Genomic DNA, 24,354 nt, shown 5'->3' with positions numbered 1-24,354 from the left:
AAAAATGAACCAATGCACTTAAAGATATGAACTAAAAAACAAAATGTAGGAGAAGCATGATTCTTCACAAAAACGGGTACTTTGGAAAAATTTGGTTATGAAATTATTCCACGGGGTGTTTTAAAATTAGGGTTCGACAACAATCTTTTAATTAATCCTGTATAATAACTAAAACATAAGCATTTAACAAAAGACTGAATATGCAAATTACGAGTAAAATTAGTAATTGTATCTACAGTTTGTTAAAAAATTTATGAAAATTGAATTTAAAATAAAAAAATTATGAGACCTTAAATTTTACCAAATATTGGATTGTTGCGTTTTTTTGAACCTGAGCCGTGGCCTGAGTGTAGATGGCAAAAATGGAAGAAAAACTTTACGGTGGAAAAAGTTCACTCATAAAACAACTGATGCACGTATTCCAGTTAGTTTAATTAATAGCTAGTGTTTGTAACAAGAAATACGCGGATTATATGAGGAAATGGCAACGTCACAATTAACGAGGAGCTTCTTTAAGAAAACATTTCTTTGGAAAATAATAGTGTCTAATTTTAGGGTCGTAAGAAAAAGACAATAAATATTTTTATTTTAATACACCTTTATAGTTATAGATCCTCTGATGAATCTGAAACTCCAGAGGGGTCTCTTCCGAGAGAAGGTTAAAAAACAATGTGCATTTAGCTGTCTTTTTTTTTCAATAAGAATATAAAAAAATTTATGATTTTATTTAAGTATAGTTCCTTGTTTCTTTCTGATAATTTTTTCTCTTGATTTTTCACATTCACATCTGTTTATTTTGTTTGTGATTGTGCCATTATTAAATAAATCGTTTCCATGCTCTAAAACAAAAAGGAATAAACTTAATTTATTAGCCGTTAATGAAATAACCTTGTTATGCAAAGCGTGCGCAGCACTAATCAAAGAAGCACTAGCCCATTTCTGGGCCCATTAGCGAACAGTGTGTTCTAGTAAGTTGTTAATTTTTTATACAAATAGACTGAAATGCTTCAAAATTCAGTATGAGCCGCAGGCGAAATTTAACTCGTTTAAAATTACCTTAAAAGAGGCCGAAATATCATAAGGTTTAGCTTTTTTTTTATATACTTACTTTTGAAAATCCTTAAAAGTTTAACTACTGTTGTACTGAACAAACCCATATAGTAGTATGTAAGGAGAACTCTTATTATTTAATGTGCGGAAAAAAGGAAATCTTTTAGAGATCTTCATAAATGTATTTAAGTGTATAGATTAAAGAATAAAATACATTAACTTGAGGTGCACAGGTACTATATCTATGATAAGGCTATTTTATTAATCAATGCGTCTGCAACTGTCCTGAGCAGGTTTTTATAAAGAACTCAAGCTAAAAAAAAGTAAGACGTCACACTTTACAACTAGGATTTTAAATTGACTTGATTCAAAGACTTGCATCATATTATATTAGTAAAAAAGTTCGATTGACCAGTTCCTAATTGTAAAGCATAAAAGTGGAACGAATTAAGTTGTGCAACGTATATGAAAAATAGTAGCGGTTCTAAGAATATTGTCCAAGTTATTTCATTATGTACATATTCACTAATCAACGATTTTTAAACGTACATTTGGCCTAATTTCGCACATACAATTACTAAAATTCACAAAATACTGTCTCTTCAACATCACACAGTTTTATAAACTGGCAAAAATCATAAATCATGTAAAATACAATTCAAACAAATTAACACTGACAATAAAAAAATCAATAAAACTACATAACATGATGTGTATATACATGGTGTAACTTTGTGCGCCTACAAGTTATCCGTACACAAGTATAACAAATCTGTAAAAAAAGAACGGAGTTGAGTTTCTCATTCATCACATGAAGCGATACACTTGCACAGCATTCTCCATTATGTACCAATTAGCCTCCTGTTCACGACGTGGGAACACATTAGAAAAATAACTTTGTTACGGGCGCAGAAAGTTCGTTTAAAATCAGAATTATTTTATAAAACGGATTCGATTTGCTTGATCTCTTTCTCCCCAGGACTCGAAGCGGTCTCCACAATTTTCGGAATGGGTCCACTATCGAGTCGCGTCTTATGACCTGGCCCCATCGTAATCCCCGCATCGTCTTCTTCTTCGTCTTCATCAATTGGAGTAAGAGCGTCGCCTTCGCCGACTGGTTGTTCTTCCTCTTCTGAACGCTTCAAACAAGGTGCAAGAAAGCTCGTTACAGCCGATATCGCGAACAATGATCCGGCCACGTAGAACGGGATGTCGTAGGTTTTCGTCTTATCGTATATAAAACCGGCCAAAGGGGAACCTACAATAGCGGCAGCTCCACGGAAGAGGATCAACAAGCCGAACGCATTCGTCAGCTTATCCAAGCCCAGGAGGTCGACTAATATAATTGAAGTTAATGAAATATAGCCGGCTAAAACAAAGTTTTATTGAAATAAAATGAGCAGAGAAGAGGCCGAAATAAATGGCTTTCTCTTGACCTAATAACACAGGGCGACAAAAAAAAGTCATGTCGTGACAACTTGACAAATTTTATATAATTTTGTTCGTCTCAGTGAGACAAATCAGATGCACTAAAAAAATCAAACAGTCCACACACTTTGAAAATCAATTCTCAATAACTATTAGGCCGATTTCCTTCAAATAAAGACCATTCTAAAGGGATGGACTTGCCCTTTAGAATGATATGCAATTTGAAATCGAATATTGGGAAACTTTTCTTCGAACAGTGTTCGAAGGAGTTCGAAGTAAATCGAAGTAATTTAAGAAAAACCCTAAAAGTAAATTTTTTCTCTTTGTCGCCATCGTGTAGAGCATCTTTTTAATAGTAAGAATCCAAATTTTTTAAATAATATACCCAGTAGTTTTTAAGATATGATTTTTTGAAGTTAAGGTTTGCTATTCAGGTATTGGGCAATATAAGAGAAATGCATGTTAATCGTACTTGAAATTGCATTTTTATAAGTGTATTTGTTTTAAGACTCTTCCTTTGCTTAAAAATAGTCAATTGCACCTTCTTAGTTCTAATAAGAATAAACAGAAACTGTTTCTTTACTTAAAACAAACAAAAAGTTCCTGCGTACTAATTAAAGTAAATAAAGAGTTTTTTGTTCCAAAAATGATCACTGATCATTGAGCAAAAAGGATCTAGCAGTTTAAGGCAGTAGCTTTAAATATAAGAACAAATCTTTTTCAAATTAAATCACTTTCCATTCAGATTCCAACTTGTTCACTTTGTTCTAGCTTTCTGAACTTTTTTTTGAAAATGTTTTTAGCAAATGCTTTCTCATCACTTTCTACTGATGTTGAATGCAATAAGTCAGTTGCTTCGTGTGCAACTGTTATCACAACAACTACTACCTACAAGCTAACTGAAGCAAATTGTAGAATGTACCAACTAAATAAATCAGGTGACTTATTGCATTTAACATCACTCGAAAGTGATTGAAAGGATTTGCTTAGAACATTTTCAAAAAAAGTTCAGAAAGCTAGAACAAAGTGACCAAGTCGAAATCTGAAAAGTGATTTGATTTAAAAAAGATTTGCCCTTATATTTAAGGCTCGTGCCTTAAACTTCTCTTTGCTCAATGATCAGTGGTCTTTATTTGCTTCAATTTGTACGCAGGTACTATTTATTTGTTTTAAGTAAACAAACAGTTTTTGTTTATTCTAATTAGAACAAAGAAGGTACAATTGACCATTTTTAAGCAAAAGAAGAGTCTTAAAACAAATACTTTTATAAAAATGCAATTTTAAGTAAGATTAACATGTATTTCTCCTATATGGAGCAATGCTTGGTTAGCAAACCTTAACTTCAAAAAATCATATCTTAAAAACTACTCGGTAGATTATTTTAAAAATTTGGATTACAACTAATAAAGAGATGCTCTCTACACGATGGTAATGATGAAAAAAAAATTTACTCGTAGGGTTTTTCTTAGATTATTTGGATTTACTTCGAACAGTGTTCGAAGAAATGTTTGCCAATATTTAAATTCAAATTTCATATCAAGGCCATCCCTTTAGAATGGTCTTTATTTGAAGGAAATCGGCCTAATAGTTATTGAGTAATGATTTTTTAAAGTTAAACTATTTTAAATTCATTTAAATTAGAAAAAAATGATTTGGTTCAAAGTGTGTGGACTGAAATTTTTTTAGTGCATTTAATTTGTCTCACTGAGACGAACAAAATGATATAAAATTTGACTTTTTTTTGTCGCCCTGTGTAATTGATACTTACAAATCGCGATTCCGAAAAACACGGCCATTGCTATATAAGCACCGTATGAGTGGCAGAATGGTGTTAGAGCAACCGAGACGGCGGAAATAACTAGACAAATATTATTTACAAGTAGGGCATTAACAGATGGGAAGTCAGCGAAATATCCACAGGCGACACGGCCAAACGTATTAGTAATACCAATGATGGAGACCAAGAATGAAGCTTTTCCTTTTTCGATACCCTAGAAATGCAAACATGAATTTTTGCCCTAATAGCTACCATTAAAATTTACATCTTCAACGGCACAGTCAACAAGATAAACGAACGGGATATACAGTCCAGCCATCCCGAATAAATTCGATATTCCTATAAGTACAAAAACAGGATCCTTCAATAAGCTCATATCCATCATTTGTCCTAAGGCTGAGGTGAAACTTTCAGGCAGTACGAGGCAAGGGCAAAGATCACCAGCTACAAGGAGAAATTTATTTATGAAAAATACTTAGTGATCACTCACGAGATCCCTCAGATTCCAGTCCTTTGGCTTTCGGAATGCTCATGATGCTTTGCCTGTAATTCGTGAGAGATTTTTGCGATTGGTGAAACTCTGGAAGATTAACAATAGATCCCGAGTAGAAGATGTCCTTCCTTGACATTGGTCTGACCATATTCGAACGACTTCCTCCTCTTGGTAACGACAGTTTTGATGTGCATGCTAGACTTTCAACGTCCACCTGCAAAGATATTATATACCCGTTTTGATAAGCCTTCAGATAATTCAAGAACAAATATTCGAAAGATGCATTTGGAAAAGCTCCAAATTGTGAAACTTGTGCTATTCCTGAATTTACATTACAATGCATTACCAGGTGTTTTTAGGTACACCCACCCAATGGTTCCTGTCATTAGCGACATAATTCGACGCCAAAAATAATGTTTTAGCGAAAACTGCGTAAATATAAAATAGATATAAAATAGAAAAACTGACAAGTAAATCCACAATTAATAAATTCTTGTTTGTGCTGAAAGCTCGCTAACTAAATATATTTACATTGTTCTACTAATAAATTTCCTAATTGTTATTATTTTAATGTGAAAACATATACATTTACACTTTTAAGTTTTCTTTCTAAAATAGAAGCTAATCAGTAATAGGTACAATGACGCAAACTTCTTATTAGTAAACAATGGTAACGCATTTAGCGGTACAAAAATGATTTAAAAGCGATATTTCTTTATGTTTAATAAATGTGTCTCTAATATACCCACGTAACTCGTTTAATTTAAATTGCCACTTTGTTCGTTGGTAATGAAGGTAACCATCATTTTTAAATAAAACGATTTTATAATTTTCTGAGAAAGTTTTCGCTTTGACTTATCGATTAGACCAAACATGTGCCAATTAGTTAAATACTTGAAATGATAATTTTTAGTTTTGCTAAATTAGGTCTTCTCATGTTTTTGTTAATCTAATGATAGTGACATATTGTAAAAATTTTACTGCCTTGATGACATCTTAAAACAACAAATTAAAGTCCAAAAACAATAAAAGTTGATAAAAGAAATGTAGACAAATAATTTTTTTGTATTTCACGTACGAGTATTATACTCGTATTGTGATTTAGACATTTCTTAAAAAAGAAGCAAAAATTTAAAACTAAAACTTTATTGATATCCAATATTATGCAAACAAAAAGAATTGCGTGTAATTTTTTTTTTTTTTGTAAGAAGTGCAAAACTGTTTCTTGAGTCGTAAAATCTTTAAGCAAAAATGAATGCAAACTTTGTTTCCATCACATCTATCATTTTATTCCTTTTTTAATTTTTCAAGTATTTTCGTATTTGAAAACACAACAAAGCATTCATAGGTTTTAATTTTGATCCAAACACATGTTAAATTAAGCAGATACATTGTTTTGCTTTTTGGTAGGTAACTAATAATCGGTTAAACAAATGAGTTTAAATTTCTTTCAATTTCTAAATAGTTCTTATTCAACGCTAAAAATTAATTTATACTGATAAGTTTTGAAATTCCCTATTTTTATACAATTATGATTTGCCATCAAGAGGGCTAGAAGTAACTTGATGGGAAATCTTTTGTACACCAATTTTGAGTTTGTGGTTTTAATTTTTTTCATATTTTCTCTATTTGTAAGTGTTTTTTTATCTACAATTGTTGCGTAATTTATAATAATGTTTAAAGCAAACGCTTCGAGCAAAAGTACTTATAGAAATGGTTACGGCATAAATGCGATAACAATAAAAATTATGCAACTATTATTACGCAGTTCAGTTATACAAATCATTCCAGTATTTTAGTTACAAATAATAGTACTTACCTAAACTTTTATCTTCAATTAAGTACTTAAAATAAGATCATTGATATTTATACGTAACAAATGATTGCATAAGAAATTTAATAAAACTGTTAATAGATATCGAATTTTCTTCTTGAAACTTTTATTTAATGACTTTCCTTAAAAAGTAACGTCGAGTAATTCGATACTCACCTCGCTATTATTATTTCTACTAAGAAACGAAGAAGTCGAATTATTCCTCAACTTCCTCATATCACTATTCGAACTCAAAGTGGCTCTGGACGAAGCTTTGATCGGTCCTAAAGTCGGCTTGAATTTTTCTCCTACTGAAGTTTTTCTAATCCTATCAAAAGTGGGTACCGATCCGTTTTTAGGCAACCCTTGAACATGCGTGCTAAACGCCGGCTGACTCGCATTTCTTGGCATCTTTGAGGACGAATTATCCGGTATCGTCCCAACCGGAGCCGCTGGTGCTTCCTTACTAACCCCTGTTTCCGGTTTCACTTTTCCGTCTTGCAATTTTAATTCACTTAAACGCGGATTCTTGGCTGTAGGTCTAATTTCCGCAGAGCTTTCTCCCGGACTTGGCGATCCGGAGCTTCCACTCTGGTCTTGTACTTTAACTTCGGCAATGGTGGGTAGCGTGGGGACTGTGGGTATGGGTGTGATGGGTGTTCCTGGCGCTAGTTGGTCCAGGTTGAGACTAGAATGCACTCCGGGATCGATGTTGAGCGGTTGTTTCATACGTTTCTCCATAGTACCATCTGGCAGTTGTACCATGAAGTACGATCCTCCGATGCTACCCCTTTCCATCTGGATTCTTCTTTCTTCGGCCATGCGCTGGAGGAGTGGCTGAGAATTGGACTCTTTGGGGTACGTCAAAGGCCGCATTAAAGCTCCGAATAGCACGCAATTGAAGATCATTCCTGCTAGAATGAGATTGGCTCCTCTCCAGCCGTACTCGTCGAGTAGGATCGTGGCCAAAGGGGCAAACGCGAAGGTACCAACCCCCGAACCACATACTGCAATACCCGTCGCGAGAGATCTCTTCGTTTCAAAATAGTAACCCACGCACACCACCGCCGGTAAATAAATTAAACCGAAACCTACACCACCGACGAACCCATATATCAACATCAACCAGTTTACAGTTGGACAGAATTGCGACAGGACGAACGCCGCGGTTGATATTAAACTACCCGCGATACACACAGCACGACAGCCGAATTTGTTGGTAAGGGCGCTCACTACAGGACCTACACTAAGGTACATTCCTGAGAGTAATGAACCGACCCATGCCGTTGTTCCTTTTGTTTCGCCGTAATAATCGACCAATTTTGGAAGGAATATGCCGAAAGTGTAACCTATTCCGTCTACTAGCATGTTGCACATGAACGAGGCGAAAACCACGACCCACCCATAGCCTCCATCGGGCGGCGGAGGCAAGTCGTGGTAGTCGCAGTAGGAGATACCATCATCGTCTTCTTCCTGCTGCTCGGCAGTCAAACGGGCCGCTTCTTCACATGCCACCTCACTGTCAGTCTGCAAATAAAAAAATTAAATGTAGTAATTTTATCTCTTGGTTTATGATAAACTCAAAGAAAAAATAAAACACTTTTTCGAATTTTTTTTACTATTTTACTCTTACGCAAGCAAAGAACTAATATTTATACATATTTTCCGACCGGATTTCCACCCTCTTTTATGATTTAGTCCAATGTTTAGATTAAAAATAACTTATTCAATGTGAACAATTTTGTCTTTGGTTTTTTGGTCCCTCAAATGTTTTTGTTGGAATTAAGATGATTTTTAAAAGATGACAAAATGTTGACTAATTTATCTTTCCCGAAAAATGTAAAAAACAGCAATATAATTATATTACACGACCAGTGTAATTTTAGTTTTTAAATTTATGGAAAGCTATAAAACAAAATTCGCAAAATTTTAAATATCTTGACTAACTTTAGACCTGCGCAAAATATTTATTTAAATATTAGTGATTTGCTTCTGAATTACCGAAATATTTTTCATCATCACTGCTTGCAAAAATGTTTTTTTGGGTAACTAGTTACGAAAATTTAATCGGTTTAAAAATGTGACCTGTATTTCAAAATTTTATCACAAAAAATCAGTTGCTTGTGTATGTTGGTAAACTTTACACTCTGAGTCTAATTATAATTGCTTATTAGTTAGTCTTCTGACTTCATAACTAATTTCACAATTTACTATTCATTTATTTGCAACCTTGTTTCATATAGTCCGCATTTAAGTCGTGGTTACTTATGTGGATTAGAAAATGTTTAATGGTCATGTCAAAAGTTCATCATGAAAGGCAAATTTAAACAATGTTAAGATTCCTTTCTCCATTAAAGCTTCATTAGCTGCTAATTCAGGAAACAAACAACGCAAATGTGAATCACGAGTTTTCCTGTTAAAATTTGTTCGTTATAATCCTCTTTGGCTTGACTCGCAATTTTGAAACCATTTAGTCACTTGTTTATTTGTTGTTTACTTGTTAGACCTGTTCTCATATACCTGCCACATAGCATCATTTTATAATTACAGGGGTTAAATAATGAATTTTTACTAAGGGTCCAAAACAACTAGTTTTTACTACCCGACAACCGATAAAGTAAACAAATAGAGGTGTGTAAAACCCTGTATCGGATCCGTGAAAACGTTGCCAACGACACGAGGATGGAAAATTTCGCACAAGTTGGTGTCAAAACAGTATTCAAATTCCGCGTGCTTAACCAAGGACAATATCAATTGAATTATTTTAACAAACATGTTAATTCCGTTTAATATAGAAAACGAATTTTATTTGAGTCAATTATAAGACGTGCCAAATGGCTAGCTTCGTGGTTGAATGAACCAAGTGCAAGAACATTGCAGTTTTTCACGAAAAGTAAATAACAAGCGACACGGTAGTGCGCTATTGTATATTATATCATTCTAATTAAATTAGATGTGAATATTTGTGATATATATTTGTGCGTTTGGCGAAATGTTCCTTTACTAATTCGGTTGATAAGAACCGCAAATTATTCGAAAGCAGAAATTTAAATGTCTCCAAATATTCGGTGACAACAACTCTGGATCAATGGAATTTTTTCGACTCTGATCCACGTGTGTTATTTCTACGTTCGTAAATATAACAATTTCCTGTTCCAAAATATTTACATCTCAATTCTAGTCTAATCTAAGAAAATTAAAACCGATGCTAGATTTTACTCAACTCCGGAAAAACATCTATGATAAACAGGTTATGGCTGTTAATAATTTTATGGACGTTTTCAGAAGAGGATTTTAGATAGAGCACATGTTCGTATCACGTGATTTCCCTGGAATATTGTTATATCAACCACATTCGTGTGTTATATCACTTGTATTTATCCAAACACACACACAACACACCTATTTTCTTTGTTCTTGTAGAGTAGGCCAATTTTAAATTCAATTATGGATGGATGGGCCCAAGGTTGCGGAACGAATCTGTTTACTATCGATTTTTTGCCAATACACCTGGATTTGATATTTTTATTTGTTTACGCTCTGAATATGCCCGATTAATAAAGGTATCTGTAACCGACGATATTTCACATTTATAGAGACACTTCCTCATTTTTCCTATAGGACTGACTACTTTTCGAAATACTTGTTTCTGGTGCTATGAAAAATTAATAAAAAAACTTCATCACTATTCAAATGTTTTTAAGTTGCAGTAAGTATTTTAAACATTAAAAAAAAAGAAGTAAACTAGTAGCTTTCACAAAAAAATATAAAGTTTAGTCACAAAAAGCTCTTTTCAATTTAATTTTAATTATAAACTCTTATTTATTTTCAGTTTTACAATCATAGCAATATAGAATAACATCTTTGTTTTTCAAGGTTCTGTAAAGCTCATTACCAAGAAACAACTGCTTCATTCAAAAAAATACGCTGACAATAAATAAAATTAGAACTAAATAACTAATTTATATATTTGCTCTTACGCATCAAATAAAATTATTTATAACTCGTATTTCATACGAGTGCTTTGTGAATAAACGACTTTATGAAAAAGTTAGCTTTGTTCTTTCTTTTTCCATATAGGAAGCCTTTTGCATACATATTCTGAAGCATTGGGGTAAAATTGAAGGGTCAATACAGTGTACTACCCCTCTATTTAAGTATTTTTCAATGACTCATTGTAAAATACTACGTGTTGTCAACCAAAATGTTCAACCGTATTTCCTGCACGTTTTACACACCATACCGTTTAATAAAAACAGTTGGCCATGAGAAGAAAGTCAGGTTTTTGATGGATCCATGCCAATATTTTAAACAATTTAATATTATTTTAGGAGTGTAAAAAAAATCCAATGATTTTTTTTACACTCATTGCCTTTAATTAGTGTTTTTGTTTAAACATGTTTTTTACTTTTACTCCAAAAGTGTTTACGTGGGCAGAACTAGTGGCAATAAGAAATCACGAAAAAATATAATACATATGCATAAGATATAATAAATTGTCTTAAAATAAAAATAAAAACTACTCCCGTTTTTCTATTTCATATTGCTAAATCATTCGATTTAATAATATACTTTGGTTTTTTCTTTGAACATGTTGATATTTATATTATCCTTGTGATTAAAAATAATTTCTTTTAATTATCATTAGTGGCCATTTTATGCCGCTCCAACCCTTCACATTCATTTTTACCGACATTACAACAGCAATTACAAGAAATAAATGGTAAAATAAAACCTTTTATTTTTTATGTATCATCTGTCAGTAATCGCTGAAACCGATCTAATAAATGAAGTGGGAGGACATTGAAATAAACAGGCCAAGGCTTCTGCAAATTTCCTATGCTAAACTTGTACTAGAAAGTGAATGTGACTGAATGCTGAATTATTTTACGCGAATTTTTCACTTTCAGCAGACTAAGTTGCTCTGAAATAAGTAAATGAAGTGTCCGCTAATCATTTCAAGGCCGGATATTTAATCCTTAGTTACACATACTGTAGCGTCTATTTGCAAAATGAATATTTTGCATTGTAATGTGTCAATACATTTTTTTTTCTATTAATTTTTGTCGGCAATAAACAAGTCTAGTTGGTTACAACAAAGTCTATTTACGTAATAAGATAATTTATCTGCGAATGTACTTTTTAATTCAGCGAATCGTTAGGTTTCTGAAAACTAAAATTAGTTAATTAAACGAAATTGTCCTTGTCGCTCCCGCGTTTTACGGTTTACATTTGTTTTCAAGCCCAGCTTCTAAAAACATTACTATGTAATTTTGATTCTGCAGATTAATTAATGAAAAGAAAGTAAAACGTGCTGGGCCTATTTGAGAGGAAAACAAGTTATTTATAACATTTTGTTTAAGTTGGGTAAGCTTGTGTATTTCATGTCGTTCGCAAATATTGCGGTGGTTGAAAATAGTCCATAAATTATAATTTTATAGACGTCACGTTATCAATTAAATTTTGATCCTTGCTTCATGTAAAACCGTGTCACTCGAAACGTTATTGAATGCTAAAATGTAAATTCAAACGATAATAATAAAATCAGCAAGTCTCGAGCTTAAATATAAAGCAGTTGTATTTAAGTTTTAAGGTTACGAGACCAATGTACGCTTTCGGTCAAAGGAAAAGTACGAGTACTATCGATGGTTCCGTTTTGGGATAATTTTGACACTTTAAATACTTTTGTTTTTCTCTTGGCGATGAGTCAATTACCAGAACGATGTAATTAAACCCGTCGGAAATAAAATTTTTCATTATTCACATCACAATGGGAAAATCTAATGCTAACTGTTGCGTGCTAAAGTGACTGCTAATTAATTCAAACGTTTTGTGAAATGAAATTGAAATTTTTGGAATTTTATAAATGGATGCTATATGTGCCAACATTCTAGCATAAATATCATAAAACTCCTTTTAGCGTTAATTACTCCAACTAAAACACTCTACTTCTTCTATTTTTAGCAAAATCGGCCAAACTTGTTATGTCTTACACTTAATTCGTCTAACTAGTGTGAAAAAATAGCCGTTGGTATTTGTGTTTAAACAGGTTAACACTACTCCACTGATTTTAAATTACATAATTATGATCTAAGCGCTTACGACAAAATGAAACAAAAATTTTTGCTTTGTAGTAAAACTAACTCACCATTTTTCGTAAAGTGTTCTTCAGCGAAGATTCAAGTGCGAACTTATAAACTAGCACTGACTGCCATTATGAACTGTTCAAGTATAATATTGCTTCTAAATTACATGCATTTACTAGATATCAACTGATAAATTGATTACAATATGTTTTCTTTAGAAAAATATTTTTTCTTATCTTTAAGTGCATGTTCACATGTATGTAGGTATGTACATGTATAGAAAATGTATCACAGAGACCGTCGATACTACGGCATGGTAATTTTTGAACTAATTTTTGACGAAAACACTTACGTGAGATAATTAAATTTCTTATCAGACGTTTCTGAAGTATATTAGTTATCATATATTATCCTCTCGAGATTTCTAAGGTCATAGATAAAATTAGTTTTACACCTAGCGATAAATCCGATTTTGAAAATTTTAATTGAAGGGTATTAAAATATCTATACCTATCCGTACTCTAAAAAATATATACAATACACGAGTATATATATATATTTGAAATTTTGTCGCATACAGAAGACATGAAATGAGAAAACATTTTTTTTATTAAATAAACAATTTATTCGGTTCTGATTTCAACATAATAGATTACACACTTCAAACAACTTGTTCAATTTATTCTAAATCAATCTGAGATATGATCAACAGGATAAGAGTTTTTAGTGTAGTGTTTGTGTTTAAAGACTAAAATATACCACACTTCTAATTAATTACTATAATTATTAATATTAAACTCGTAACATGCATGATATACTAAGGTTTCCAAAAAAACTGTTTTTAATGTATATAGCACAATTGTGGTTCTAAAAATTTCTTCTTATTCCTATTTGATTGTGTTTTTATTAATTTACTTTTGGAAGACCCTATTACATACTTCTCTATGCAAAATCTGAAAATTTCAATTTAAACTCGTTTAAATAAAATGGGTACGGTGTTTTTTTAGTTAAATCACAACAAAATTAAGCCTTACAGCTGGTCCTGTTTTTCCTAATTTGCGTGCTACGTACTAGATTTAAATCAATTGAAAAGGTACACCGGAAGATATTTCGAAGTGTTTATTAGTCAATCAACATAAAAAATAACTTTTATCAGTAACCTTATCAGACTTTGCCCTAATCATTATAATAGAGCTCTCCTAAAACCGTAAAAAACGTAATTATTATCAAAGGTAGCATCGTCATTTGCAACTCTTTTCACAATGAAGACGTTAATTGCCTTGTTTTTGATCTGAATCTGGGTTAAATTTCTGTCAATAAAATGCGAAATGAAAACTTGATGCACTTTGCATCGCCCACCTACTTTAATAATTATTGGTGATATAACAATATCAGAATCTGTATATATTCATTTGGCCAACTTTCACTTCCATAAGAGATTTTATCGATTTTCACGTAGCTGGCACCACATAACATAATTTTGTCATTGGCCTCCAAAACTTTCTATGCTTTATTTCGAATTTATTCGCAGGATTATTGCAATTGTCGCAAACTTTCTCAAATCAAATTTTACTTAGTCAGCCTTATCACCCTAATCGCTTTGATCTAGTTGATTCAGGTAACTTCTAGTATTTTGAATAAATTTAACGTTGTAAACAGACTCGTTAATATCTTGCTGCAACAAGAAGAATGCATAATGGCCAACACTATCAATTAAAATTTATGTGGCGATAGTTTCACGATTCATTCCCAAGGCCATGATATACATAACTCCCGACTTATGTAATTCAGCAAATGGCTACAGCCACTTTAAAAATCCATCGATAATGAAATCCAATTTATTAAAGTCAGCAAGCTTGAACGATTATAATCTACAGTTGTTTGGTCGGTAAATAGATCTTTAATCACATGATAAACGCTGCGATTAATTTATTATACACTAAGATGTCTTTTATTGGAAAACTCAAGCATCACATTGATTGAGTTGTGATAACAAGACACGGAAACTGGGTCGGGAAGGGTATTTTAAGTCCGTAAACTTTTACCCAAAAATAACACCAGTCAAGAACAATAAAGTTTTCATTGTTTAATGAAACTGACGGTAAATAAATACCGGTGACCCCCCGTAGGCCGATGCATAAATCACATTTCACCTTCGCACCCACTGAATGTTACCACATCCTTGCTTACAACAGATTTTTCAATTTTGAAAAACACTTGCAACCCCTTATCGAATTTCGTGATTTTTCCTTCATTCATTTTCAGCAAGGTCGAGGTTTTGGCATCGTTTTATGACGAAATAAATGAAATATCGCTATTTTAAAACTTGTATTATTTTCGAGGCAAGAATGGGTTAATTTTGAGGGCGTGTTGTTGCCAATTCAAATTGTGAAAATTTATCCCAACGGAAAATTATTTCTGGCCAAATTCCACTTGATGGTGATTGGCAGCCAGTAGTCATTTTATGACCGTGTTCAAGGTCTTATTTTCGGTTATTTTCTTCCACTTTTTGACTGTTGCTGTTTACAATGTTAGTAAAAATAGTAATACGTTTGTCGGTGTTTAATTTTGAATCAATTGTTCTCATACCCTACTGATTTTCCTGATCCTGGGCTGTTTTGCCGTTTTGACCAAATCTGAGGAAGACATAACGGCCGTAAGTTTGAAAAGGCCGCGTGACGCTGTGGCGGCTTTTTCTCACACTAGTTATGGCTCACACTGTACAAAGTGCACTCACTCACTCCACTGCACACACTTCGTTTAGGGGGTTCCAACACCCCAATCGCTTTCGTATGCTCCCATCTCAAGTCCACGTGGTACAATGTTCTAGTGAAGCTTCCAACTGCTCGTGAAAGCGCCCGAGTTTGTTGTAAATATAAATTCACTAGATATAATTGTAACGTCACCGGCGATGGCGGACGAAATAGGCTCCCATTTCGATTAAGTCGTTGGCAATTTTCTCTTTTGCCTTAATGTGTACTTAACAACTTAACTAGCTTTCATTAACTTTGACTCTTTTCACAAACATTCGATACTCTTCAATCGAAGCTGTAATGACTAGGGATGATAAGGCTTGGTATCCCTTGCAGGCCTGTTAGTCTTTACGACAAACATTCCGTTGTAAATATTAAATCTGTAATCTGTACTGCAATGTATTATACCCAAAATTATAAAAATTGGGATTTATGTCGCCTAATCATGATTTATTACATACCACCATAACCAACACAAAATTAATTGTAGCACAAATCTTAGTAGTTAATATTACTACATCCACTCACAATAAGTTAATATTTTTATATTTAGTATCAATTCAATAAGATTTGTTTATCAATATTACTAATATGAAGTTTATTTTGACTGAATCGACATAATTTTTCAAATAGTTCTAACAAAAAATAGAAGTAATCAGAGTTTTACCAAGTTAACCAATTAAAATTTTCCCTTTACATACTTTCAGATATGTAGTTAGATAAAACGAGAATAAATAGTTTTACAGCGTGAGCACACCTTTATTAGCGTGGTACGCTTAGACTGTAAACAGTAATCAGCTGATTAACGAAAATTCTTTTTGTCAGAAAAGCGAACGAAATAAAGCAAGTATTATTATATTTTTTACTTAATTGTCGAGATAAGAATCAGAAAAAATTTCGATAATGGGAAAGGAATAATTTATCAATTTGCTTTGTCTTTATTCTTTGATTTGTATTAATTGTGCTCATATGTTGGGGTCAAGAATTTTAACGTTAAATGTTGACAATTAATCATTCATATTTTGCCGTTGTGATAACACTAACAATGATATCATCAATGCGGAAATATTCCAATGTTAGTGCAGTTCTTCCAATCTCGAATAAACGGTTTAAAGTCCAACAACATTGTTCCCAAAAATAAATAATTTAAGATAAAATTAATTATTTATAAATATATACAACTGTAACAGTCATAGTATTGGTTTCCCTTTAGCCCTCGTGCATCTCAATTATTCACAATAGAGCTGGCATGAAAGTAGCGTCGTCGCTGTCGTCTACAAACGTCTTATTAAATAATAATTGATATAATTTCTGTGTGGTTAGTAAGGGGATATTCATATTAGTCGTAATGAATTTATTGATTTATCTACAACAGTTATGCACTTCTAGATATGTTTACATCGTATCAATCTCGATGTTATATGATTTAAAAATCAAGTGTTTGTCTATTAGTTTTTAGTCGAACATTGGTGACGAGATTTTTTATTTTAAATGATACTGATTTATTTTTGAATAATTTAAAGAACCTGAACAAAAATGCTTACATCATTATGATAGGTAAATGTTCTTGAATACCGCTCTCACAGAAAGAGATAAAATATTTCCGCTAATTTATTATTTATGTATTTGAAATTACGTACCTCTGACACTACAAAAACATTTAGAAAATGTAAATAAACAATATTGCCTGAATGAGTATTGTTAAATTTCATAAATATAAAAGTTTATTCACCACTTCAGAGGTAAAGTTCTAATACGCTGATCCTAAAGTACTTTACTACAAAACTAATCAGAAACAGTATTTCAATGGAGCGTGGCACGATTGCTGATTAAATAAAACATAAGTTAATTAATAAAAAAACAAAAAAAAAAACAAGGCAAAACTAAATTTCAAGACCAGTACGTTTTTTTCTTTAAATTATAAAAGATTGTATTATTTTTATAAATATACAGTGTTGTTCGAACGTCCCATGATATTAATTTTTCCCAATCCTAAATTTACAAATTTTTGATACCGGAAAGAGGCGTCAAAAAGCCGTAAAACATAAATTCAATAAAGAATACAAAACCTATCGCGTTTTGTTTTTAGTTAAAACATTCCTTGAAAAATTACGATTTTTATGATAAAGCACAATAATTATTTTAAATAGAATATACATTAAAATGCTGAAGAATTTATTTTCCGCAATTTTTGTGATTATAAAAACTAATAATTAATTAATAAGACTTTTAATATTGTGTAGTATAAACTTTTTATTCACCCTTTATTCTCGAAAAGGGTCTTTTCTACTGTTTTTTGTAACATTTCCTGCATATACATATGCAACCAGATATACAGTTAATATCCTAAAAAAATATAATAATAATAATTACTTAAAAATAAGCAAGTAGATAGTGTCGCATTATACTTTAAACATTTTTATTTTTTAGAATACAAAACGCGAAGATTGTTGAAAAGAAATTAAGATAAGACTGTCTTAATTTTCCTTTGAATGCGAAATCAATAATTTAAATAGTAATTACTCTTTCACCCTCTCTGAAAATTACATAGGGCTGCAATAGTTCAGTGCACGCATCCCTCACACTCCAACCTTAGCAACCATTGATCAGAATTTTACAAAAAAAATCGGTTTGAAATTACCGATTTATCATATCGAACGCATTATAAAAAATATAAACCGCTAAAAAGCAAGGTCACATATCGTGAAATAAATGGCATGCACGTTTAAATCTCACCAAGATTCCAGATGTTCGTCTCGAAGCGTATTTTTCCGGGTCGTCATCAGCATCTTCTCTGCTCTCGGCCTGCCCCATGGCCCCTCCGGGGGCTCATCAACGAGGCCGGCCTTCAGGTGCAACCGTCCCTTCGAAGCAAGGAACGAGCACACACCACCCCGGTCAACGCTTACCCTTCCGTTACCTCGGTTACCCCGATAGTGACGTAAAGTATTTAGGGGATGAAACGGCGCCAAAAAGTTTGGGTTGGCACCAACGTCGCGGGATTACTAAATTCCGAACGGAAAACAGTGTAGAATCGACCGATTTTTACGTTGAAATGTTAAAGATTGGTGATAATTTTGATAAACAAAGCGGTGATTTGAGGTCAACCAATAAAATGCTAAATGGGCGATTTTATTAAATGGAATTAATATTTTTAAGTAATAAATAAAGAATAAATCGTTCAACAAGCTACACATCACTAGATCAATATAATATCTACTTTAAAAAAATATAATGTCTGGATTCCACAAATTAAGAAAAAAGAGAAAGAATTTGTTACCTTAATTTTTTTATTTATGAGTGGAATTATTTTTTATGTTTAACCCGAAATAAATTGTATTAATGACATGTTCACTGTTCAGAGATGGCAGCATGTGTCAAAACATGAATGTAGCTAACTTCGCGAATGTTATTCTTATGTGGTCACAAGTCAGAAGAATTAAACAAAAAACATGAAAAGACCAATTCCAACAAGTACATTACTTAGGTTTCCTATTTTATTTGGAAGTTTCCTAGCAATTGCAAGTCTAGGACTGATATATAAGTATAAATTTTGAGGTTAACCGCTAGTTCCAGATGAACGGTACATATCTTACATTGCAGGGAATCTTGGATTGGTGACATTGAAAAAAGTAGAAGTGAAATTTTCGATAAAAGTAATATGGAAAATAATCCGATTGAGACATTTAAAAGAGATATTGCAGCAAAACGATAACAAATAAATTAAGAATTTTTGATGCTTATTGAATAGTTAGTAGTGAAATAAATGTAATTTATAACGTAAAATAGTGGGTATTTCTCCACATAAAGCTTTCATCATCTTTCCAAAACGGGTTGGCTATGAAGATTTGATACTTGTATCATGTAATAGTATATTATACATAAAAGGAGAGAAATGCACGGTTATTCCTGAGGTGTCGTTTATAGCGCGAAGGCTATAAACCAGCAATAGACTTATGTAAAAAAAAACGAAGAAATTGGCTGTAATTCTTTAACAAAGTATAAAAAAATAGAATAAATAAGCTACCATTTTTTGAAGTTACACCATGGCAACAATAGAAATGAATAGGAGTGATTCAGTAACGGGAGCAAATATTTTTCAAATATTATGCTCATTTCTCCTTCCTCTAGAGAGAATTTTGACTTTTGTCGCTTCCGTCACAGTTATTTTGGCATGAGAAAAGTTGATTTCTACTCCCTGTCGTGCAGAAAGTCAACTAAGTTTCAAAATTAATTACAGAGTGGTTATAAATGATTTTCATCTAGCCAGCTTTGGAATTTTTTTGCATGTAACTTTATTTGTGCCGCTCTACTTTTGTTTTGAAAGCTCTAGTTCTGTCATTAGTGTCACTTATTAATTAATAATAAATTGTTGTTAATTAAACTTTTATTGTTTCAACTAATTTCCAATAATAATTGATAATAATGTATACTTTGGAAGAAAACAAGTTTATAATTGAAGTCTATTTTCGAAGTGGACGCTTAGTATTTTGAGTTAAAACGAGTAGGTTGTACCCCTATTTTCGTAAAGCGGCATTTTTTATTCACAGCTGGCTAGGTGAAAATCGTTTATAACCACTTTGTACTTTATCCCTAAGGTAATTTGAACTAAAATTCATTATCATTTACAAGAAATTTTAACCAGAGATTTAACAATTTACAGAAAATTCTAAACAAAATTTTAATGCGTTTTGCTTTATTGTGGTAGTCACAGGAGAACAATTTATACATATAAGTTCAAATGTTAAAGCAAAAAATTGCTTCAAAAGTGATATATCTTTGTTTCTTAATTTTTTTCCTGTATGTAATTAAATAATTATTTTTTAAATTTGCACTTGAGCAGTGTAAAAGATCAAGAGCTACACAGCTCGTAAAAATACATAATTTAAAATTTTTCTTTTGTCATAATTAATTAATAATAATAATTAAGTAGAAAAACAATACTTTTTTTCTAATAATTTAAAAGATCATTTGTGCGGATGATGAGCAGCCATATCTTTTTTTTTTTGATAATTATTACAGCATTTATTACATATTACGTCCTCGATTACACCATTGTTTGTATTTCAAAATTGTTTTCAACTAATTTAAAGAGATATTTCATAAAATATAAAACCCTCGATAAAACCTCAAATTTGAAAAGCACATTTATGGATTTAATTTTTTTTAAAGAAGTCCTATTTCTCGAAAAGGCATTTAGATTTGTAATAAAACTAATAAATCTGTTTATCCTTACACTTTTATCAAAATCCAAATACTTATTAATGTTAATCACAAAAAACAATATTATCTGCTATCTTTATCTTTTCCTATACCAACGACGGCGAGTACGAGTTTAAAAACAAAAATTATGACCTTGCATTGAACAGTAGGTTTCCCGACTTGAGTGACCTCCACATCGCGCAATGAATTTCGCCGGAAAAGTAGTTTTAATCACGGGTGCAAGTTCTGGAATTGGTGCAGCGACCGCTAAACAGTTCGCGGGTCTTGGTGCAAACTTGGCCCTAGCTGGAAGGAACCTAGATAACCTCAAAGAAGTGGCCTCACAATGCAACTCCCCTAGCAACAAACCTCTTCTCTTGACTGGAGAGCTCACCAACGAAAAAGACACCGAGGATATCCTTCAGAAGACCATATCCCACTATGGTCGTCTCGACGTCCTTGTTAACAACGCCGGAATTTTGGAAACGGGCAGTATCGAAACGACGAATTTGCAACAATATGATAGACTTATGAATACAAACGTACGCTCCATATACCACTTGACGACATTAGCAGTCCCGCATTTGATTAAAACGAAGGGAAATGTTGTTAATGTTTCCAGTGTTAATGGAATCAGGGCTTTTCCCGGAGTTCTGGCTTACTGTATGTCGAAAGCGGCCGTTGATCATTTCACCAGATGTGCAGCTCTTGATCTAGCTTCAAAACAAGTAAGGGTCAATGCTGTTAACCCAGGAGTCACTATCACTAATTTGCATAAGAGGGGTGGAATGAATCAGGAACAGTATGAAGCTTTCATAAGGAAAAGTCAAGAAACCCATGCTCTGGGAAGACCCGGAAAACCGGAAGAAGTCGCAAAAACCATTGTTTTCCTAGCTAGTGATGATGCCAGTTTTATCACTGGGGCCACACTGCCTGTGGATGGTGGCAGACATGCCATGTGCCCCCGATAATTATTATTTACCCAATTTTTCTATATTTTTATTTTGGTTTAATAAACACTGTTGCATTTTACACTTTGTTTCCATTTCCAATATTTAGCGAACTTTTCAGCGTAACTAACGATTTTGTGATCATTTCCCAAATGTAAATACAAAAGAAATATTAAAGCTATATAAGCAGTTAAAACTGAATAACATATTATGTAATTAATCCAATTTGATTGGCTTATTAATATTGACTATGATTATGACGTTGTCATAATGTCATTTTGGCACAAAATCAAAATTCTCGTATAGATTTCTAAGTTTTTTCAAAATTTTCGTGGGAAAATGAACCAAGAATTGGATAATGCCTTCAAATGTAAGACCAAACACTGAAAACCACCTAATTTCTAATTTTTCTTAAGAGAGAAGTCGTCCAGATACACATAGGTCAAGCTGGAGTTCAGATAGCGAATGCTTGTTGGGAACTGTACTGTTTAGAACATGCTATTCAACCCGATGGCATTCTTTATGCCGGTTATCATAAAAACCGAACCGATGATAGTTACAATGCGTTTTTCTCCATTTCTGGGGCGGGAAAAGCAGTACCAAGGGTCGTCATGGTGGACCTAGAACCCACTGTGATTGGTATTTAAACATTAGTGAATTAACAAAAAATTAATAAAATCGTTAGATGAGATTCGCACCGGTCATTATCGGCAACTCTTCCATCCTGAACAATTACTAACTGGAAAAGAAGATGCTGCAAATAATTTTGCAAGAGGAATGTATTCTATTGGAACAGAAATGATAGATTTAGCGTTGGACAGGACACGGAAAGTTGTAGATGACTGTAATTCCCTTCAAGGATTTATTATCTTTCGCGCTTTTGGAGGTGGGACAGGATCAGGATTTACAACTTTGTTTCTAGAAAGGATGAGTATGGATTATGGGAAGAAGAGTAAACTGGAATTTGCTGTATATCCAGCACCTCGAGTATAGCTATCACGTAAATTTTTTAGCTTATTACAAGTAAAATGTCGTAGATATCGCCTGTGATAGTAGAACCATACAATGCCATCCTTACGACCCATGGATGTATTGAAAATGAAGATGTTTGCTTCATTATGGACAATGAGGCAGTTTATGACATTTTAGCCCGAAATTTAGACGTCCCTAGACCGACTTACACCAATTTAAACCGGCTTTTGGGCCAAGTAATTAACTACAAGGAAAAAATATAAAATTATTACAATAATTTGTTAGGTAGTGTCTGCAGTTACAGCCTCGCTACGTTTTGAAGGAGCTGTAAATGTCGACTTGGTCGAATTTCAAACAAACTTAGTGCCCTACCCTAGAATTCACTTTCCATTAATAACCTACGCCCCCTTCGTCCCAGCCACGAAGGCATACCATGAGCAACTATCCGTTGCACAATTAACAAATTCTTGCTTTGAACCAGCCAATCAAATGGTCAAATGCGACCCCAGAAATGGTAAATACATGTCATGCTGTCTCTTATATCGTGGTGATGTAACACCAACTGATGTTAACAATGCTATCACAAATATTAAACAAAAGCGAAGTATCATGTTTGTGGATTGGTCGCCGACAGGATTTAAAGTAATTTATTTTTGTGGATGATTAAGTCTGAAACGATTTTTTCAGGTTGGTATTAATTATCAACCTCCTACTACAGTTCCTGGAGGTGACTTGGCCCGGGTTCAAAGGGCGGTCACTATGCTGTCTAATACCACAGCAATAAAAGATACGTGGCAAAGAATCTTGCATAAATTTAACCTGATGTATGCCAAACGGTCATTTGTGCATCATTATGTTGGTGAAGGAATGGAAGAAAGTGAATTTCAAGATGCTAGGGAGGATCTTACTGCCCTAGTACTTGACTATAAAGAAGTAGATAGTGATTAATACCTATATTTATTATCCTGACGCTAATGGATTTGCATGTATTGTTATACTGTTTATCCTTATATCATTTATTGGTCTGTAATTCTTTGGATTAACTGGCACTTTTTCCAACTCATCAAGCGTCTCAAACCCGTCTATAACTCTAAAAAAACGTCTTGTACAAATGAAAGTAATAGAATTGTTACTCACTTTCCAAAAATTGTATACTTTAAATCTAAGTGTGGATGAGCCCCATATGTAATAAAAAATTGGCTACCATTCGTATTGGGGCCATTATTGGCCATTGAAAGTATTCCCCTGTCAGTGTGCTACAAAATTCAGTTAGTTAAATTGTAATATTCGAAACAATAAAAACCTTGAGCTGTTCCTTAAACTCATCCTCAAATTTTCTCTCCCAGATTGAAGTTCCGCCTTTACCTGTCCCTGTAGGATCTCCAGTTTGAACAATAAATCCTTTTATATTTCGATGAAACAAATTTCCAGTGTAATAATCGCTCGCACATAAGGCTAAAAAATTTTCACAAGTTTTTGGACAAAACTCACAAAATAACTCTATTTTTATGTTGCCCAGGTCAGTGTGAAGCGTAACGGACTGTAAAAAAAATATTAGGATTTTATAACACGCAAAAATGAGGCTTACCATTGTAATTCATTAAAACAATTCAAATAAATTTAAAAACAAGCTTTTTAATTTTAATACACATAACCTAATTTTCAGGTTTCAATTTCCTGCCTGACGGATAGACAACCAATAAAACAAAGACTTGTGTAAATCCAACCACGGCTAATTGGGTTGTGAAATTATAAAAAGAAACTGAACATAAAAAAATACCTGTTTTTATTGTTGTCTTGGCATTTTACATTAGTTAGGTGTTAAATAAA

The 24,354-nt window shown here is 32.8% G+C and overlaps 4 protein-coding genes and 1 long non-coding RNA gene across 7 annotated transcripts; 3 read left to right on the top strand and 2 right to left on the bottom strand.

Moving 5' to 3' along the window:
• Positions 1–1,211: 1,211 nt before the first annotated feature.
• LOC123007224 (monocarboxylate transporter 3) lies at positions 1,212–18,515 on the bottom strand. 3 transcript variants are annotated; one of them, XM_044402399.1, is made up of 6 exons: positions 18,137–18,515; positions 6,739–8,088; positions 4,746–4,962; positions 4,521–4,699; positions 4,247–4,469; positions 1,212–2,419 (listed from the first exon to the last, which is right to left on the bottom strand). In XM_044402399.1, the coding sequence occupies exons 1-6, from the start codon at positions 18,212–18,214 to the stop codon at positions 1,989–1,991; spliced, it is 2,478 nt and encodes an 825-aa protein (XP_044258334.1). In that variant the 5' UTR covers positions 18,215–18,515; the 3' UTR covers positions 1,212–1,988. The 3 variants fall into 3 exon arrangements, with proteins under 3 accessions (XP_044258334.1, XP_044258335.1, XP_044258336.1); XM_044402400.1 differs by lacking the exon at positions 18,137–18,515 and adding an exon at positions 15,237–15,523; XM_044402401.1 differs by lacking the exon at positions 18,137–18,515 and adding an exon at positions 12,710–12,922.
• A 258-nt stretch (positions 18,516–18,773) lies between these two features.
• Positions 18,774–19,186, top strand: LOC123007230. Its single transcript, XR_006412858.1, has 2 exons — positions 18,774–18,944; positions 19,004–19,186. It is a non-coding gene; the product is annotated as an uncharacterized LOC123007230 (long non-coding RNA).
• Positions 19,187–20,727: 1,541 nt separating this feature from the next.
• On the top strand, positions 20,728–21,634 carry LOC123007227 (3-oxoacyl-[acyl-carrier-protein] reductase FabG-like). The gene has a single exon (XM_044402404.1). It carries the CDS (start codon positions 20,806–20,808, stop codon positions 21,571–21,573), a length of 768 nt encoding a protein of 255 aa, XP_044258339.1. The 5' UTR covers positions 20,728–20,805; the 3' UTR covers positions 21,574–21,634.
• A 169-nt stretch (positions 21,635–21,803) lies between these two features.
• Positions 21,804–23,671, top strand: LOC123007225 (tubulin alpha-1 chain-like). The gene is made up of 6 exons (XM_044402402.1): positions 21,804–21,922; positions 21,969–22,191; positions 22,238–22,539; positions 22,590–22,760; positions 22,810–23,166; positions 23,212–23,671. Exons 1-6 carry the CDS (start codon positions 21,911–21,913, stop codon positions 23,470–23,472), a joined length of 1,326 nt encoding a protein of 441 aa, XP_044258337.1. The 5' UTR covers positions 21,804–21,910; the 3' UTR covers positions 23,473–23,671.
• Positions 23,463–24,236, bottom strand: LOC123007228 (peptidyl-prolyl cis-trans isomerase-like 3). The gene is made up of 4 exons (XM_044402405.1): positions 24,113–24,236; positions 23,828–24,064; positions 23,662–23,780; positions 23,463–23,614 (listed from the first exon to the last, which is right to left on the bottom strand). Exons 1-4 carry the CDS (start codon positions 24,113–24,115, stop codon positions 23,485–23,487), a joined length of 489 nt encoding a protein of 162 aa, XP_044258340.1. The 5' UTR covers positions 24,116–24,236; the 3' UTR covers positions 23,463–23,484.
• Positions 24,237–24,354: the final 118 nt, after the last annotated feature.

The sequence above is a fragment of the Tribolium madens genome, unplaced genomic scaffold (genome assembly GCF_015345945.1).
Source record: "Tribolium madens isolate multiple individuals breed KSU strain unplaced genomic scaffold, Tmad_KSU_1.1 Scaffold_3;HRSCAF=73;Tcas5.2_LG2, whole genome shotgun sequence".
Lineage (NCBI taxonomy): Eukaryota > Metazoa > Arthropoda > Insecta > Coleoptera > Tenebrionidae > Tribolium > Tribolium madens.
This window is presented reverse-complemented; position numbering and strand designations above follow the sequence as displayed.

What these genes read in the sequence shown, in the direction of transcription:
- LOC123007224 (XM_044402399.1), bottom strand. Translation starts at nt 18,214, where the DNA reads ATGGGGCAGGCCGAGAGCAGAGAAGATGCTGATGACGACCCGGAAAAA. An exon ending in GACGAACATCTGGAATCTTG is followed by an intron (nt 8,089 to 18,136) that starts GTGAGATTTAAA and finishes TTTTATTTGCAG; the next exon opens with ACTGACAGTGAGGTGGCATG. An exon ending in GTTTTTCGGAATCGCGATTT is followed by an intron (nt 2,420 to 4,246) that starts GTAAGTATCAAT and finishes ACTTTGTTTTAG; the next exon opens with CCGGCTATATTTCATTAACT.
- LOC123007227 (XM_044402404.1), top strand. Translation starts at nt 20,806, where the DNA reads ATGAATTTCGCCGGAAAAGTAGTTTTAATCACGGGTGCAAGTTCTGGA.
- LOC123007228 (XM_044402405.1), bottom strand. An exon ending in AGTTTAAGGAACAGCTCAAG is followed by an intron (nt 23,781 to 23,827) that starts GTTTTTATTGTT and finishes TGAATTTTGTAG; the next exon opens with CACACTGACAGGGGAATACT. An exon ending in AAGTATACAATTTTTGGAAA is followed by an intron (nt 23,615 to 23,661) that starts GTGAGTAACAAT and finishes ACGTTTTTTTAG; the next exon opens with AGTTATAGACGGGTTTGAGA.
- LOC123007225 (XM_044402402.1), top strand. An exon ending in CCTAGAACCCACTGTGATTG is followed by an intron (nt 22,192 to 22,237) that starts GTATTTAAACAT and finishes TAAAATCGTTAG; the next exon opens with ATGAGATTCGCACCGGTCAT. An exon ending in GGTCGCCGACAGGATTTAAA is followed by an intron (nt 23,167 to 23,211) that starts GTAATTTATTTT and finishes CGATTTTTTCAG; the next exon opens with GTTGGTATTAATTATCAACC.